At 50.9% G+C, this 16,864-nt stretch overlaps 1 protein-coding gene across 20 annotated transcripts in view; it reads left to right on the top strand.

Annotated features, from left to right (window-relative positions):
* Nucleotides 1-16,864, top strand: part of TLE3 (TLE family member 3, transcriptional corepressor) — a 93,485-nt gene that overhangs the window by 41,680 nt on the left and 34,941 nt on the right. For 11 of the 20 annotated variants that reach the window (XM_035708768.2, XM_035708771.2, XM_035708772.2 and 8 more), the window contains 3 exons: nucleotides 371-518; nucleotides 1,299-1,449; nucleotides 2,203-2,279. In XM_035708768.2, coding sequence (XP_035564661.1) covers nucleotides 371-518; nucleotides 1,299-1,449; nucleotides 2,203-2,279 — 376 coding nt within the window. Of the gene's footprint in view, nucleotides 1-370; nucleotides 519-1,298; nucleotides 1,450-2,202; nucleotides 2,280-3,288; nucleotides 5,296-11,642; nucleotides 11,700-16,864 lie in introns of those variants that run through there. The other 9 variants (XM_049103998.1, XM_025472319.3, XM_025472317.3 and 6 more) reach the window with 2 other exon arrangements.

Raw genomic sequence — 16,864 nt, 5'->3', positions numbered from 1 at the left:
CGTGCAAGTCACTCAGCTCCCGGGTCTCCGTTTCCCGTCTGTGAAGCGGGCACGGTGAGGGCCGTCCTCGGAGTTAGCGCGCCGTGCGGGGCAGTGTGCCTGCCCCCGAGTCGGCCGTCGGTACACACTGGCTGTCTTTGTGGCTCGTAGGAGCATCCCGCTTGTGTGTGGCCTCGGCCCGGCCCGGGCAGGGGGAGAGGACCTGCCTGTGGGAGGAGACCCAGGCCTGGCTCCGCTGCAGGCTCACCATGGTCCACCCCCTTCTGCGCCTCAGTTTTCTCTTCTGCTCAGACACAGCTCCCTTGGATGGCTGCCAGCTTGGCAGTCGGTTCCGTAGGATTCACCCCGTCTCCCTGCTTGGCCTTTGTAGGCAGTTCCAGGGCCACACGGATGGGGCCAGCTGCATAGATATCTCCCATGATGGCACCAAGCTGTGGACTGGAGGCCTGGACAACACCGTGCGCTCCTGGGACCTGCGGGAGGGTCGGCAGCTGCAGCAGCATGACTTCACGTCCCAGGTGAGCGCTCCCCTCCCCTCCCCCAGGGCAGCGTGTTCCCTTCCCTTCTGGGGTCCCGATGGCTGGGTCAGGGGACAGGGGGCCCTCACAGCTGGCCATTGCAGATGGACCTGAGACCAACCTCAGCCAGCTTGGAGGGCTTCCTGGAGGAAGCGGCAATAAAGTAGAACTGACAAGGCCCTGGAGTTGGGCATACTCGACCCAGCTGCTCAGATCCGATTCTCGGCTCTGTTGTTGAGCACTGTGGCCTTGGTTTTCTCCCTCGTGGGATGGGCATAGTAGTAGCTCCTTTGTAGGTCTGGCGTGAGCACCTAAGGTGGTCCCTCTCAAAGCCTTAGCCGTAGCCTGGCTCAGAAAATGTCTTATGAGCATTGGGGAGCCTGATTCTCCGTCATCGTTTGTGTTACTCATTTAAATATTTTAGCTGTATGTGTGTAATATTTCAGTGTTTTTTTTTCAGTTTTTTGTTTTTTTTTTTAAGGAAGGCAAAAGTCACAGTAACTTTGAAAGAGAAATGCCTGTGGCATCTCTGAGTTGGAAGGCTGGCTCTGCCGCTTACATTCTAGTCAGCAATCTCTGAACCTCTAATTCCTCGCCCCTAAGAGGCATTTCGGGGATGACGGAGAAGGGGGTGCTTGGCCTTGAAAAGGGCACGTGGGGAGGTGATGGGGGGGCAGGAGGCCCCTGCGCTCCGGGGGTCTTTGAGAGGAGAGGCCCCTGGGGCCCCAGTGTGGGGCGGGGTGTGGGGCCAGGGAGCTGAGCCTGCACCACCCCTTGCAGATCTTCTCACTGGGCTACTGCCCCACCGGGGAGTGGCTGGCCGTGGGCATGGAGAGTAGCAACGTGGAGGTGCTGCACCACACCAAGCCTGACAAGTACCAGCTGCACCTGCATGAGAGCTGCGTGCTGTCCCTCAAGTTCGCCTACTGCGGTGAGCCTCAGGGAGCCCGGGCAGCCTGGCCTGCCCGCTGTGTGGATGAGGGACCCGGGGGAGCCGTGGCTTGGATGGAATCCAGCCTCCTGACCCCGACCGACCGCTGTCATGCCCCCTGCCCTGCCCCCCTGTCCGCATCCAGGGGATACCAAATGCCCAGGGGGCCAGGTCAGAGCCAGCGATTGCTGGCCTGGGGCAGAGGAACAGCGCTCAGCCTCCCGGCCCTTCCTCCAGGCGCTGAGGCTGCTGGGAGGCTCGGCTGTCTCCTCTGCTGACCGGCTGTGCAACCCCAGGCACGGGCCCCTCCGTGGCTCTGGGGGGGCAGCGCGCGTTAGCACAAGCCGAGCCCTGGCAGCGTGCCTGCCGACCCCCAGCTGCAGCTCACTCTCCAGGCCTCAGGGTGCTGCTGTTTCTAGTGCCTCTGCCGCCTTCTGATAGCAAAACCGAGAAGGGTCAGCGGACTGATGGCTCGAAAATGTACCTTGTGGGGAAGCGTGATGTCTGTGATCAGCTGCACATCCTCCCTCTCCCCATCCCGGCCGCGCCCTTGCCTCCCCTCCCCCGTGATTACAGAGAAAGGTGTCCTGTGGGTGTCTGTGAGTCAGGGGTGTCGCTTGTGAAATGCCCCCTGCCAGCCGAGAGTCCAGCTCAGCGCTGGTTGGCAGTTCACACCACGTCTCCAGGGTGTGAGCCACAAAGCGAGCCACAAAGCTGATGCTCCCTTTGCCTCCCTTTGCCTCCCGCCTGCAGGCAAGTGGTTCGTGAGCACTGGGAAAGACAATCTCCTCAATGCCTGGAGGACGCCGTACGGAGCCAGCATATTCCAGGTACCACACACCACCCGGGCGCCCCAGAGCTCTGCCCATGGGGATGGGGGTGGTGGGAGGCAAAGCAGGACTTGCCCTGGGCCCTCCCAGCCCCTACCTCATGGGGGGTCCAGAAGGGGTTCCGAGAGCCAAGGCCTTGGACACACAGCGGGACACACGCTGCTGCCCGTGGCGTCTGACACGTAGGGCGAGGGCTTTTAAGTGGGTAGAGGGGTGCTGCTTGTAGGATTTCTAGAGCAAGGGGGAGTCAAGTTATGCTCTTGGCTCTGGCCTGTGCACTGAGCACTCACAGGGGCACTGGTCGGCTCTTTTCAGAGCAGTGTTACCTGGTGTTCAAGTAAGTCTGTGCTTCATCTCAACACCTCAGTGTAAGGAGTGAGGAGGGGCAGGAGAGGAAGGGTCTGGAAAGAGGTGGGAGAGCGGGAAGAGGCTTTTCATGATTTTTCAGGATCTGGGTCCCAACATAACACTGTGCTCGTGTGCTCCCAGCCGACAAGCCGCTTCTGGGGGGTCGACACTGGGTGGGAGTGTGTGGCGTCCAGTGTGTCACGTGTAGCCATCAGAGTCTCCATAGTTACACTGGATGCTTCGGGTCGGGTGTAGGTCTCTCCGTAGCTCGGCAGGCTGAGGCTCTGGCCCGCCGACGCCCGCGCCCTGCTCGCGAGTGCTCCTACCTGTCTGTAGGTAAACGCCAAGGAGAAGGCCGTGTTCCGGTGTCCTCTTTGGAGCCATACCACTCTGAGATACCCGGGGTCCCGTTAATGAGCTTTCCCTGGTGGAAAGGCCGGAGGACAGGGCATCTGTCCTGAAAGTGCCTCTGCAGGCTGCATTGGGAGGCCCTGCTGGGCGCACTGGGGGCTGGAGCTCCGGGGCCACCTGCAGAGGAGGGGGTGAAAGGCGGATAGCTCATCCGCTTGGGAATCGTGCTGAGTTCCAAGAAAGTGAATTCCTGCCTTTTTCTCCCCCCTCCCCCACCCTCCCGCCTGTCCTCGCCGCCTCCGCCATCCAGTCCAAGGAATCCTCGTCTGTCTTGAGTTGTGACATTTCGGCGGATGACAAATATATTGTAACAGGCTCTGGTGACAAGAAGGCCACGGTTTATGAGGTCATCTACTAAAGCAGGACTCTCACAGGGCTGTCAGACTCCGGGAGAAACGGACTCGGCGGTGACAGGGCCACCCCGCGAGGGGCCCCGAGGTGGCGGAGGCTGGCGGCGGGCGGCCGGGCGGTCCAGGGCTGCGCTCCGGCAGGCCGAGAGGGCGTGCCCTCCGCGCCCTGGACCCCCGCCCCCGGGCACGGACTCCGAGGGATGGCTCTCCTCCCCCGTCCACAACCCTGGCAGATGCTACAAGTAGATTTCTTTGGAGGCTTGGGGCCGCGGCCCCCCACGGACCCCCCCCTCGTGAATCTCCCGTCTTTCCTTCCCGTTTCTTGGGCTCTGTCCCCCCCCCCACCCCGCCCTGGGTCGGGGACACCGGAGCGGACCACGTGTTTGTGCTGGGGGAGGGGGGGGGAACCTCATTTTCCCCGATTGTGCGGCGCACAACATTTGTGAAAAAATGTAAATAACAGACTCGTCTATCTCGGACTGGTCAGTGGGGGAGGAGGCCCCTTCCCACCGAGAACGCTAGCGGGAAGCGCTAGCCGTGTACTTCGCCTGCTGTATTTGTAACCCACTCGTGGTGGTGGCTTTTTTTTTTTTTTTTTTTTAAGGGACATCCCCATCTGAGAAGGGGAGGCCGGGGAGGGCGAGCCCAATGGAGGGGGGCGAGGAGCAGAGGAAGGGAGCTACTGCAGGTGACCAGACTGAGCGGGAGGGGCCCCCCCAGCACCTGTGCTCCCCGCGGACTTGGGGGGCTGCCCAGGGCCTGTCGGGACCCGCGGGGGCTGCGCCCACGGCCGGGCAGTGCGTGCGTGGGGCCAGCCCGGGCTGACGAAGGTTGGATCCTCTGCGGCCTCCTGCGCTCCCCTCGCTCTCTCTCAGGGGTCCCGCTCTCTCTCTCTCTTTCCTTCTGGCCTCTCTCTCTCTTTGGTGCGCACTTGGTCACGGTGATGAGAGGTGGAGGTGCAAAGGAGCTCCACCCCTGGCCCTTCTTGATCTTCGGACACAACCTTAAAAGGAAAAAAAGTTAGCGGAAAGCCTAGCGACTCAGCTCAGGGAGCTACCAGAGCAAACTAGCAACTGATGTGGGTGCTTTTTTTTTTTTTTTTTTTTTTAATTTGAATAAAAAGAATTAGAATCGCTGTCCTTTATAAAATGCCTTCTCCCCCCTTCCTGCCTCTGATCCCCGTCCTCCTCTCTCCCCCGAGGGGACGAGTGTCATCATCCCACTTGGGTTGTGAGTCCCGAGGGATGGTCTCCCCTGGCCCGGCCCTGGGCAGCACAGTGGGGCCGAGGGGACCCGGGGGGTCGGGTGGGGACGCCGATCCTGACACTGTGGCCACTCCTTGTGCTTTGTCTCTTTTGGTACCAAAATGTTCCGAGGTATTAGGATTTGGGTTTGGTTTGTTTCCCCCCCGCACCCCCCCACACCCCCGTTTTCTTGGTCTTTTTTTTTCCTTCTTCTTCTTCTTTTAAGGAAAAGCTAAAGGCCGGTGTGAGTCCTGGTGGTGGGCTCTCCGTGGATGTAGCATATGGAAGATAATTTTGATACTGCATTTTTATGGATTATTTTATAATGTGTGATTCTTTCTGGAGAGAAGGAAGGAAGGGGCCCCAGTGGAAACTGCTGGTCTTCAGTGATCTTGCTCCAGGCGAGCAGCTCCCCCGTCGTGACCCAGAGGCCACCGAGACTGGCCCGGGCACCGTGTACCTTTCCGAGGTTGGGGAGGGGCCCTCTAGAGTATTTCTCTGTCTTTCTCTGGGTCTCAGATGTTCATCTGCCGTGTCTTGTTAAGGCTCTAGCCACAAGGGAGGGTGAGGGTAGAAGAAAGTTGATTCCTGAAGAAAAAAAGAAAATGAAAAGTCATTGTAATGAGCTGTTTTTATATTTTTAAAAGTTGCTATTTAAAGGTTGGTTTGATTGTTGTGTTTTAATTGCCTCCACACCACCCCCCCCCCCCGCCACCCATTGGTCAGTCAGTCCTCCCCAAGAAGAGGCCTGGGGCCACTGTCCATCACCCTCATGCCCTGCCTGGATTCTGGGTGATGTCCTGTGTCCTCCCTAAACAGGAGCTCTTCTCATTTCAAAGCACTTCCCGTGCTGCCCCCAACCCCTCAAAGTCTGATCAAGACCCCTGAAGGTGTGATCTTGCAGGATGGTGAGGGGGGACTGTGCTCCATGCCTCCCCAAACTCCGAGGAGTGGCGGTTAGGAGTTGGGATTTCCTCTGGACATGTGGACAGGACAACGTTCCCTGAGGCGAGGACCGCAGGTGTCCACCAAAGTCTTAAGACAGCCGTCAGTGCAAAATTTGTTGGCAAAAAGATGAGATGGAAAGAACTTCAAGTGTCTGTGAACATCTGGACTCTGGAAACCTACACCATCTTAAATTTAAAGTTAGATGTTGTAAGGAGGACTTCAATCTCTAGTTCACAAAGGGGTGTTTGCAGAAGGGGTACGGTAGGAGATGCAGGCCAGTGCCCCTGGGGAGGCAGGGCTGGGCTAGGGTGCTCCCTAGGCTCTGGGATTTCCTGCACCCCTTAAGAGAATTGTCTCCTAAAGCTGGAGACTGACATGGTTTCCAGCTCCTTATTTGGTCAAAGTCCTTCTAAATCACGATTGCACACACACACACACACACAAAAGGGATAATTTAACATTTTAAAAAAGGAATTACAATTGGATAAAAAGCACAGTCTTTGTTAGTCTAGGAAGACAGCTGGACCGCATGCACAGAGGGGTTGTCCAGCTGGCGGAGATGTCCACTCAGGCTTCTGGAGGAGAAGCTTCCAGCAGGTAGGAGGAGGAATGCTGATCTGAGGCCGCAGTGTGGCTAACAGCTCTGTATTGATTGCGTGGACTTCAGTAAAACATCACACTCCTCTCCACATTTATGCATTGAAGCCGAGGGCTAGAGGGCCAGATGGGGGGCTCTGGCCAGAAAATTCTGGGTGTGCCCAGGACCCGCCCGGGGATTGCCCGCCGGTGCTGAGATAGGAGTTGGGCTTGCAGGCCTCGATGAGAGGAACAGGAACCGGTCTATCAGAACGCTCACCTCCAGTCTTGTCCCAGCAGAGGTGGCTACGACCATTTCTGAGAAGAGGGGGTAACCTCTGGAAAGCAGTACCCAGAATTCCCGGGCATGGTCAAGGAGTTAGAGCTGGCCAAGAATTGGTCTCGATCACGGATGCTCACAGTCGAGGGTGGGGAGACCACACAGCCCCTTGTTTGTGTGAGCGCTGGTGGCAACACAACCCTGGGCACCAGCCCCAAGAGCCTTGCCTGCTGCCTGTTGTCACTACCACTGTGCCTTATAACAACTCGCCAAGCCTCTCCAGGCAGGTTGTCCTGCGTGCTTCCTCCTCTGCTTCTCACCCAGTTGGTGAGAAACCCCAAATCTCCATCCCGCTGCAGGTGAATCTGCATTTCATGGGTCCCTCTGCTGATCCCTTGGCACTTGGGCACTTGCACGCTTGTGAGGCGCTCTTCTAGTCCAAGGTGAGGGGCCCCCTCACAGCCAAGGGACCGCCTGCTTCCGCAGGACCCCCAGGGTCACCTCTGTCTCCTCCTCACCCCCTTGACAGCATTTTCCAAGTCCCCACTAACCTTTCCCTGCAGAAACGCAGGCCCGATCGATCCTGGCATTGGCCACACTTCGCCGCACCTGCCTATCTGCCTCGCTAGACTAGCTTCCCCGGAGGGCAGCGCCCAGGAAGTCGGTGGCCCTGGGCGGTCCTGGTGAATAAATGCTGAGCTTTCCCCTGCTGCAGCTGATCCTATTTCTCTGGCAGCAGGGCATCTGGATGCTCGTAACTGAAGCCCCGAAGTGAACAGACTTACCGAGTTCTTTCAACTCTGCCCTTGCTCAAAGCAGGAAGATTTTTTTTTCAAAACGGGGGGGCATGGTTGTGAGAAGGCAGCTCTCATGCTTTAAGTCCCTGTCAGATTAGGTACAGACGTTCAGGTCATCCCAGGCCACAGCTGACCAGGCCACCCCTCCTGGCCTCTCTGAGTCCCTGCCTGTCCCCTTTTCCCCATAAGCTGCTCAATTGCAGCACAGGCAGTGACGCTCCTAATCTTAGGGTGTCTGAGAAGGTATAGAGATCAGCTCTGGATAGTGCAGCTGGACAGATCCTTAGCAAGACTGCTAAATACTATAACCTGGCCACCAAATTATTTTATGATGATGGAGTATACTTTTTGTTTTTGTTTTTGTTTTTTGTTTTTTCAAGAACACCATGCTTGAAAATGAACATTATTTATAAGGTAAAGTATTGCAAACATGGTTAAACCTTTTAACAATTTACATGGTTATGCACCATTTTATTTTTCTTAGGATAACTGTAAAATACACTCTAAAAAAATTCCAGTACCCACGAAATATTTTTTCCTAAAAAAGATTTTATTTGACAGCACTAGTAGGGTGAGGAGCAGATAGAGGGAGAAGCAGTCTCCCTGATGAGCAGGGAGCCTAAAATGGGGCTCAATCCCAGGACCCCTGGGATCATGACCTGAACCAAAGGTAGATGCTCAACTGACTGAGACACCCAGGTGCCACCCTCATTCAGTATTTTTAAACATTACACTAAAATTGGACCTTTGGTATTTGAAGAGGTATCTATACTGAGCCCTCGATTTTGTGAATGGGACAATTAAAGTTCAGAAAGGGCAAGAGACCATGAGTGACCCAAATCACATCTCCCTCTCCCCTTAAAACCCTAGCGTACTCTTGGGGAGGGCAGAACTGAATGATGTTTGGAGAATTAGAATCCAGAGGGTGAGGGCTGCTGCTCCTTCAACAGTATGGGTGAAAAATTTTCTCATTTTTCCAAGAAAAATGGAAACCAGCCTCCTCCCTTGAGAACCTAGAACTCATCCATTTATCCACCCATCTGTCAAGCTATCCTTGTCTCCACTCATCCATCCAACCAACATATTTGTAGTGAAAATCTAATATAATAGGCATGGTTCAAGGTGATGGAATGCAAAGATCGGTAAGACCTAATGCTTACCCTCACAGAACTTTCTCAGCCAGAGGTTGAAAAGAAGCAATACCAGGGGCAGAGGAAGAGATCGGTGACCTCAGTCAGGGCCCAGAAAACATGGTGTGCTCACCCTGACTCCAACTCCGTTCTCTCCCAGGCAGATCAAAGAGGGCAAGGTTGATGGCTCAGAAGTGGGCTCTGGGGACCTTCTGGACTGTAGAGGCCAGATGAAAGTCAGATGGGACCGGGGCTTCGTCTCTCCTTGATATGATAGCTGCCTGGTGCAAGCGTTCACTGACAACAGGTTACATGGTTTGAAAAAAGCAGGCCTGGAATTTTCAATTCCAGCAAATGAAACAGCAGGCTAATAAGGATTCCCTTTAACTTTGTGGACACAGAGACATGATGGATAAAATTAAACTGAAAACAATTTTACTAGCTTAACCTAAAAAGAAGAAAGAAAAGAAGAAAGGATGGAAGAAAGGAAGGAAGGGGAATCCTTTAATGTCATAAATATAAAAGCTTTAAAGGCAGGGTAGGGAGCTCCCAAGCTCAGAACTATTCCCTAAAATTACACAGAGCAAAAATTGACAAAATTACAAGGAGGAACAGGAGCCTTTGACATCCCACTAACAGAAACTGGTAGATCAAGCCAAGAGTAATGTATAAGGATGTAGAAGGCGCGAACAGCATAATTTGCAAGCTTGAGCCATCAAACCCTACAACTATTGAAGAACTTGGATTATTTTCCAGCACACCCAGAATACTTAGTTTTATCAATCAAAGGAGCAGATGAGGCATTTTACAAAATTCAATCCCCATCCATGACTCTTCCTAAAGCACCAAACTAGGAATGAAAGAAAGTGTCTTTAACCTGACAATGGATAGCTAAACCAGACCAGTGGCCCAATAATAGTGGTTATGTTTTAAAAGCATTGGTTTAAAGTCAGAAAGAAAAAAAAAAAAAAAAACAAAAAACCCCAGAATAATCATTACTGCTTCTATTCAACATCGTTCTGGAAGCTCTAGCCAGCGTATTAAGACAAAAATAAAAGAGTAAACAAGGTAAAATGAGTGAAATAACTTTTAAAAAGCTGTAATTATTTACAGATAATATGGATGTATACATAAAACATATACAAACAAATAAGAGTTTAGCCAAGTTGCTGGATCCAAGATAAATATTCATTAATCAACTGCATTCCTATTCATAAGCAATAACCAATTAGAAAAAGTAAGATAAAAGAATGTATTTACAATAGCAACAAAACCTACTCATGAATAGATCTTAGCAAAGCTGCACAAGACCTTTATGAAGAAAAATGTAAATTTTTATTGAAGGAAATATTTTCGAAAAGACCTACATGGATCATTTGTTATACCATATTCATTGATGAGAAAATCCAATTTTATTTCAAATGCTGTCTTTCCCAGAAACCTATAATGCAACATTAAACAAAATCCAACTAGGATGTTTTCTACATAATAGATACACCGACACTAAAATTTGTCTGAAGAGTAAAGGTCTGAAAAATAGCAAGTATAATTTTGAAGAGGAATAAGAAAGGAGGACTTGTCCTCCAGAGATTAAGACATTGTAAAGCTACAGTCAGCAGTTGGTGGGTTCAGAGACAAACAGACCAATGGAAAAGAATGAATCCCATAAATAGACCCCCGTATAAATAAGAATCCAACTATGACCCACGTGGCATTTTGTGTCAGTGGAGAAAAGCATTTGTGGGTAGTTCTAGGACAACAGGCCATCTTTATGGAGAGAAGATGGATCCCTACCTCATATCCTCCACAAAAATAAACTCTAGTGGAATTAAAGTCTTTAAACTTGTAAGGATAAAATATTGGAAAACAGCCTTAGGGGCATGAGGAGGGAAAGGATTATAGAACAGGGCACAGGAAGTTAAAGCTATAGTGAAGAAAAAGAAAGATCAACTTGATTATGTTAAAAATTTAAGCACCTATATAGGGACACCTGGGTGGCTCAGCGGTTGAGTGTCTGCCTTTAGCTCAGGGTGTGATCCCAGGGTCCTGGATCAAGTCCCCGCATCGGGCTCCCTGCAGGAAGCCTGCTTCCCCCAGTGCCTATGTCTCTACCTCTCTCTCTCTGGTATCTCTCATGTGTAATTAAAATCTTTAAAAAAATAAATCAATACATACCTGTATATCAAGAGATGCCATAAAGTTATAAGACATGAAAAAATAAAAGACATGTCATACATGCAGGATGTATGACAAAGGAGTGGTATCTTGAATACGTAACCAATGCTTGCAAGTCAGTGCATGAGAGCAAACAATCCAGAGAAATGGGTAGAGGACAGAAACAGGTAATTCACAGGTAGAAGGGAAAGGGATAGCCAGTAATACATGTGAAAGTGCCCTAGTTATTAGGGAGATGCAAACATAAAAGACAACTAAGTGAAACAGAACACTTCATTCCCATTGGAATTGGGAATTGGATTGCCAAGTCTTTGATGAGTTAAATAATACAAAGCTTCCACCAGGATGGGGAACGAGTAGCACTGTCAAATCCCGCTTGTGGGAGCATACTTGTGTCACCTACTTGGCAGAGCATTTGGCAATAGTTAGTAAAATAGGAGTAACACAACCCTATGACCTGGTCATTAGACTTCCAGGTATATACTGTAGAGAAATTCTTAGACAAGTACCAAGAGATGTATATGGAGATTTTCATTGTCCCGTTATTTGGAGTGGCAGAAATAACCGGAAATAACCTGTCCATTATTGGGGGAATGGATAAAGAAAAAAAATCTATGCATTTTCTTATAATGAAATTATATGTGGGCATTAAAATACATGAGCTGGATCTTTATGTATCAGCTTGGATAAATCTCAAAAACACAATGTTGTGTGAAAAGAGCAAGTTGCAAAAGGAAATACATGATATGATACTACTTATGTCAAATATAAATATAAAACAATTCTAAATTCAAGTAAAGATATGCCAAAATATAAAAACATGAGTGGAAAGAACACACCATGCCATGAGGACAATGGTTATCTGTGGAGCAGGAAGGGAAGGAAGGAAGGGAGGGAGGGAGGGAGGGAGGGAGGGAGGATGGGAGGGAGGGAGGGAGGGAGATGAGGGTCAGGTGGGAGTCCAGCTATACCTATCACATTTTACTACCTTTAAAAAAATCTGAAGAAAATATGAAAATGTTCACATTTCAAAAATCTGGATAGTGACTTTAGTCATGTCATATTTTCTGATCTTTTCTATGTGTTTGGAATATTTTATATTAGAGATCAAATGAAGAAGGCCAGACAACTCAGGACCTGATGTGAAACCACCTTTCATTGGGTGCAGCAGGGGGGATGAGACTGGGTTCGGGATTCACATGCCCAGGGGCAGAGAAGCAAAGCCCTCATGTCACCACATCATCTTAGCCATGTCATTGGGCCTCTCCAGAACTCGGTCTTCTCATCTATGGACTGATGCTTGAAGGCTGGATAAATGATCCCTGGCTCCTTTCCAGCCTGGATGTTTGTGATTCTAATGATTTTGTAGGGGTGCAAGGGCAACTATCTCATGCGGAGACAACATGAATTAAGTTGGTTTAACTTTTCATTGTGAGACATGCCAAACAGATACAAAGTGGACCAAACAGTATAGAGAATCTCCATGTGCCCATTATCAAGCTTCAGCAGTTACCAACTTAGGGCTAATCTTGTTTTATCTTACCCCACCCATTTCTACTCGGCCACCACCACCAGTGGGGGTATTATGCAGCACATTCCAGATACCTCATCATTTAATTAACCAATACTAAAATCCCCACCTAAAAATGAACAGTAATTTCCAATGTCATCAAATACCCAATCTGTACTCAACTTTCCTCAATTGTCTCATAATTTAAAAAAAAAATTGTTTATTTGAATTAGGATCCAAATAAGATCCATTAGGTTGCTCTTTTATGTCTTATTCTCTCTCTCTCTCTTCACGCCCACACCCACATTTATTTATTAAGAAAATTATTTGTCCTTAGAGCTTCTCACAGTCTGGATTTTGCTGATTGCTAAATTGTTAGATCTTGGAGCTTGATTAACTCAAGGCTTGATTTTTTTTTTTGGTGGTGGTGGGGGGGTCAAGAATACTTCACTGATCCAGGAGGAAGCACATACTGTCTAGATGTTTCTCCTTTTGTATGTTAGCAGTCACTGATGATCATTGTTTAGACTCATGAATTTCATTAGGGGCTAGAAAATGGTGATATTTTAATTTTGTCATGCCTTCATCTATTTGCTTGAATGCTCCTATAAAAAGAAACTGCCCCTCATCAACCATATGATTATCCTGAAGTATAATTTGATTGCAGGATAAATGTTTGATTCATTCACTTTACTTACCAGTTTTTAAAGTAAAGTTAGTATCTACCAATAAGGTAGGAGACCAACAAGGTCTTCCTTTTTAAAAAATATTGTTGTAAACTTGGGTTTAAACATATATTTTTTTAAAGATTTTATTTATTCATTCATGAGAGACACACAGAGAGAGGCAGAGACATAGGCAGAGGGAGAATCAGGCTCCCTGGGGGTAGTCTGATGCGGGACTCGATCCCAGGACCCTGGGATCATGACCTGAGCCAAAGGCAGACGCTCAACCACTGGGCCACCCAGGTGCCCCTCTTTTGCTTTCTCATGATATAAGACAATGTTCCTGACTCACCTTGTACATTTTCTTTCCTAAATCTGGAGTCATCCATTACTCCAAAGAGCCCTAGTTCTTTTTAGTGGGAAGTGTTCTTTAGAGACCATAATCTGGAGGCTTGGGGTGCTTAGTCCTAATGCTTTAGTCATTGTGTTTAGATCCCTTCAGTAACAGAGCTAAGAAGTTGTGTGTGTGTGTGTGTGTGTGTGTGTTAAAAGACAAAATACATCATGAAATCTATTGATACTTCAAATTCAAGGTTGCATGTTTTTCCTTCACCTCATTGATCTTCTATCTGAATTTTCTTACAAAGTGGGTTAAATTCTGGGTGGCCTACATCTCTGACAACCAGGTTCAACACCTTACCTTATTGTTATCCATTTGCTGCTTTGCCTTATTCTCCAAACTGACTGTGAACTTTCTGAGGGCAGAGATCAAGTTTGATTCATTTTGTATTCCTGGCTCCTAACAAAGTAACTGTCACTGCTAGGTGCTTAATAAATAGTTACTGAATACCTAAAAGAATGATGCTTTCAAGGAAAACTTTCCTCTCCCTAAATAGAAAAGTAGAGTGAACGGAATCTGAAAATTAGCTCTGAAATTTAAGCCAAGACTATTCACCCATCCAGAAATTCAATAGAAACAGGGCATACCCAGTGTCCAAGGCTAGAGACAAAGGATATAGAGATAAACGGTCCCTGCCCTCAAGCAATGCACTCAAGTGGGGAAAACAAATGATGGGAACAATGATAAAACAATGTTATTAATAAATAGTGGCCTAGAGAGCACACTGTGGGGGTCATGAGAAGGGGGGATATGGCAACTTTTACAAGGGCCCAGAAACGGGGGTATCCGTGAAGGCTTTCAGAAATCATGTTTGTCCTGGGTGTTTAAGGTTGCATAGGAGTTGTAGGTTGAGAAAAGGAAAGGTATTTTGGACACACTGGTCTGTGAGTTGCCCGCCTCTCTGCAGTGCTGAGCTAGTTTGCTCCCGGATGACTGAATATTTTGCAAGTCTTTGTGCTGGAGCCAGAGGCTACTCCTTGGAGAACCTCTAGGGTCTCCCCTGAGGGGTGTGCAGGAGCTCAGGTACTGAGAGTGAGAGAGGAAAGGGGGAGCCTGGGAGCCCGTGGGCCGGAGTCCGAACACAGAGGCTGCCCCTCCATGCAGAGCGCTGCTTGGAAACTGCTGTTGGCGGCTGTGCATGCGCCGCACAGATGATCAACCTGTTTGTCAACGAAAGTAATTTGCATTCGAGCTTGTTTGGGGACACACTCCCCAGTCCCTGGGAAACCCCAAGCACCCATGTTCCCCAAGATTCTAACAGTTGACCCGCCATCGCCTTTTTACCAGGGTGGGGCTCCCTCCCCGGCCCTCTTGGCCCAGTTCTAGGTGGCACAGCTGTCAGGGCTGAGTCCTGGCCCCCAAAAAGAACATAGCTACCCCTGCAATGCAGCAGCCCCTGGACCCAAGGATCGAAGAAATTCAGTTAGTTGTAAATTATCATCTAGAGAGATTTGCCCTGGTTTACTAAACCCACCAGCTTGTTGAGTTGCTTCATACTTTCTCTTTAAATAAATTCACTTTTTGGGGGGCACCCGGGTGGCTCAGTCAGTTAAGTGTCTGCCTTCGGCTCAGGGCGTGATCCCGGGGTCCTGGGATAGAGCCCCACATCCGGCTCCCTGCTCAGCGGGGAGTCTGCTTCTTCCTCTGCCTCTGCTGCCTCTGCTGCTCTTTCTTGTCAAGTAAATCAATAACATCTTTTAAAAAATAAGCAAAAATGCTTTTTAAGCCTAAATATAAGTATTTTAAAAGGAAACTTAATATCATCCTAAATGGGTATCGCCCACCTCTGAAAAACATCTCCATGCTACTAAATGCAATGAGAACAAAGCTTGCTAGCTGTGCCCCCCTTTGCTGACAAAAGGGAGCTGAGGCGGGATTGGAGAGGTGCGAGGACCCGGCTGCACTGAAGTGAAACTCGCTCCTGGATCTTAGCAGAATGTTTGATGGAGAAGAGGAAAAGGAATAACGTTCCTGCTGTGAGCCAATGATTGTTAATGCCTCCTTGTCTCACTTTTAAAAATCGTCCCCCAGACCTCACTTTGGGGAAACGTGAGCTAGTCTAATACCCCCAGTGTGGATGGGAAACTGAGGCCCAGCCAGCACACAGGTGACTTGCAATGGAAGTCCCTCGGAGGCAGGCCCGCTGTTGGGCTCAGGGGGCCCCCTGTGTCCTCAGCTCTGCTGAATGGAGGAATGACTAACCTCACGCAGCCCTGAGTCAGGATTGAAACTAAAAGCAGGTCGTGGACTCTGGGCACTTTTTTGCATGGCAGACGGTCCCCCACCCGTCCTGGCTTCCACACCTCTCCTCAGCTTCCTCTTTCGGTTCTTCACAGGGGAATTCCAGGGACCGTGCCTCTAGGGCAGGGTGCTGGAGCCAAGCCCCACGTGCCCCCGGACGTGTCCCCAAGCCTTCTGCGCTGGGTCCAGCCCACTCTCTAGGTGGTCCGACAGGTGATGTGCAGGAGCGAGGAGGCGGCCACCCCATCTCCCCCCTCTGGCCTCAGCAGCCAGTGTCACCAAGGCCTACTCTGGGCCACCAGCCCTGGCGCATCTGAGCTGCCTGGGAGCCAGGGCTGCGGCTTGGACAGTGGGCTTGTTGGGCCTGGACTCAGTGGGGGACGGAGATGGGAAAGGCCTTACTGGGAGTGCAGCTGTGTCCCATCGCCTTTCCTCCTTTGCTCTGTACTCCGAGGGCACAGATCTCTGGCCCCACTGTGGGCTTGGCTCTGTACCCTCCTGAGCCAGTCCCCACGAGGCAACCAGTTCATCAGCTCACGCCTGGGCCATGCACCCACCACCCGCCTCCAGCATTCGCCAGCATCTGTGCAGCCAGCCCCAAGATTTCATAGAGGAACACTGCCCACCCCTGGCCCCTGGGTTGCTGCCAGGGTTGTAGGTGGGGAACAGACCTGTCCCCAAATGACCCCAATATTCCAGGTTCAGTGCTCCAAAGGCACTGGCATGGGGGTAGGGGAGCCCAGAGGAAGGCCTGGCCTCGAGGTCAGGGCGGCTTCTTGAAGGAGGGGATGTTTCAGTGGGGCTCTGAAGGACAAGTGGGATGAGGGGCTGGCGGGGGGGGGGGGGCAGCACATCCATGGACTAGCAAAGGTCCTGGCGGGTGTGTGACAGATGAGGCTCAAGGGAGAGCTCCCGAGGAGTCCAGAAGTGTCGTGGGGGAGCCAAGGAGGCAGCGGCAGTTTAGCAAAGGACACTTACTGGGAGATTTGAGCCTGCGCCTGAGGAGATTAGCTCTAGTTGCAGCGTTGGGCAGGGCTTCGGGGAGGGAGCGTCAGGCAGCCAGCAGTGTGGACGCTACCATGGTGACTGTGTGGCCTCAGCAGTGGGCATCGCCAGAAAACGTGCTGGGTGACAGAGTAAGAACCCCCCCGTCTGGATCTGCTGCCTCCTGCCCCCCTCATTCCCCCAGCAGCCCTGCCCTATCCAGTGTCCCCTACATTGCCCCCTGGGCCCTCTTATCACCCTCCTTGCCCCCCCCCTTAGTCTCAGTCCTCAGCCTGGCCCCAGCCTCCCACTCTGCACCCTCCCCAAGAGAGCTAGAGCACACCCCCCTTTCGGTTCTGTCCCAGGGGCATCCCTTCCATGCCCGTGCCTCAGTCTCTCACCTGGGACCTGGGGGCCAAACCCAGACTGCCCCAGAACAGCCAGCACCGTCGCCCCTCCACCCCTCCCAGATGGAGGGGGTGTCTCCGGGGGCGGGGAGGGCGGAGGCGCAGCGGGGCGGGTGGTG

Source organism: Canis lupus, chromosome 30 (assembly GCF_003254725.2).
Source record: "Canis lupus dingo isolate Sandy chromosome 30, ASM325472v2, whole genome shotgun sequence".
Taxonomy (NCBI): domain Eukaryota; kingdom Metazoa; phylum Chordata; class Mammalia; order Carnivora; family Canidae; genus Canis; species Canis lupus.
The sequence above is the reverse complement of the archived record's forward strand: the minus strand, read 5'-3'. Positions and strand labels throughout refer to the sequence as shown.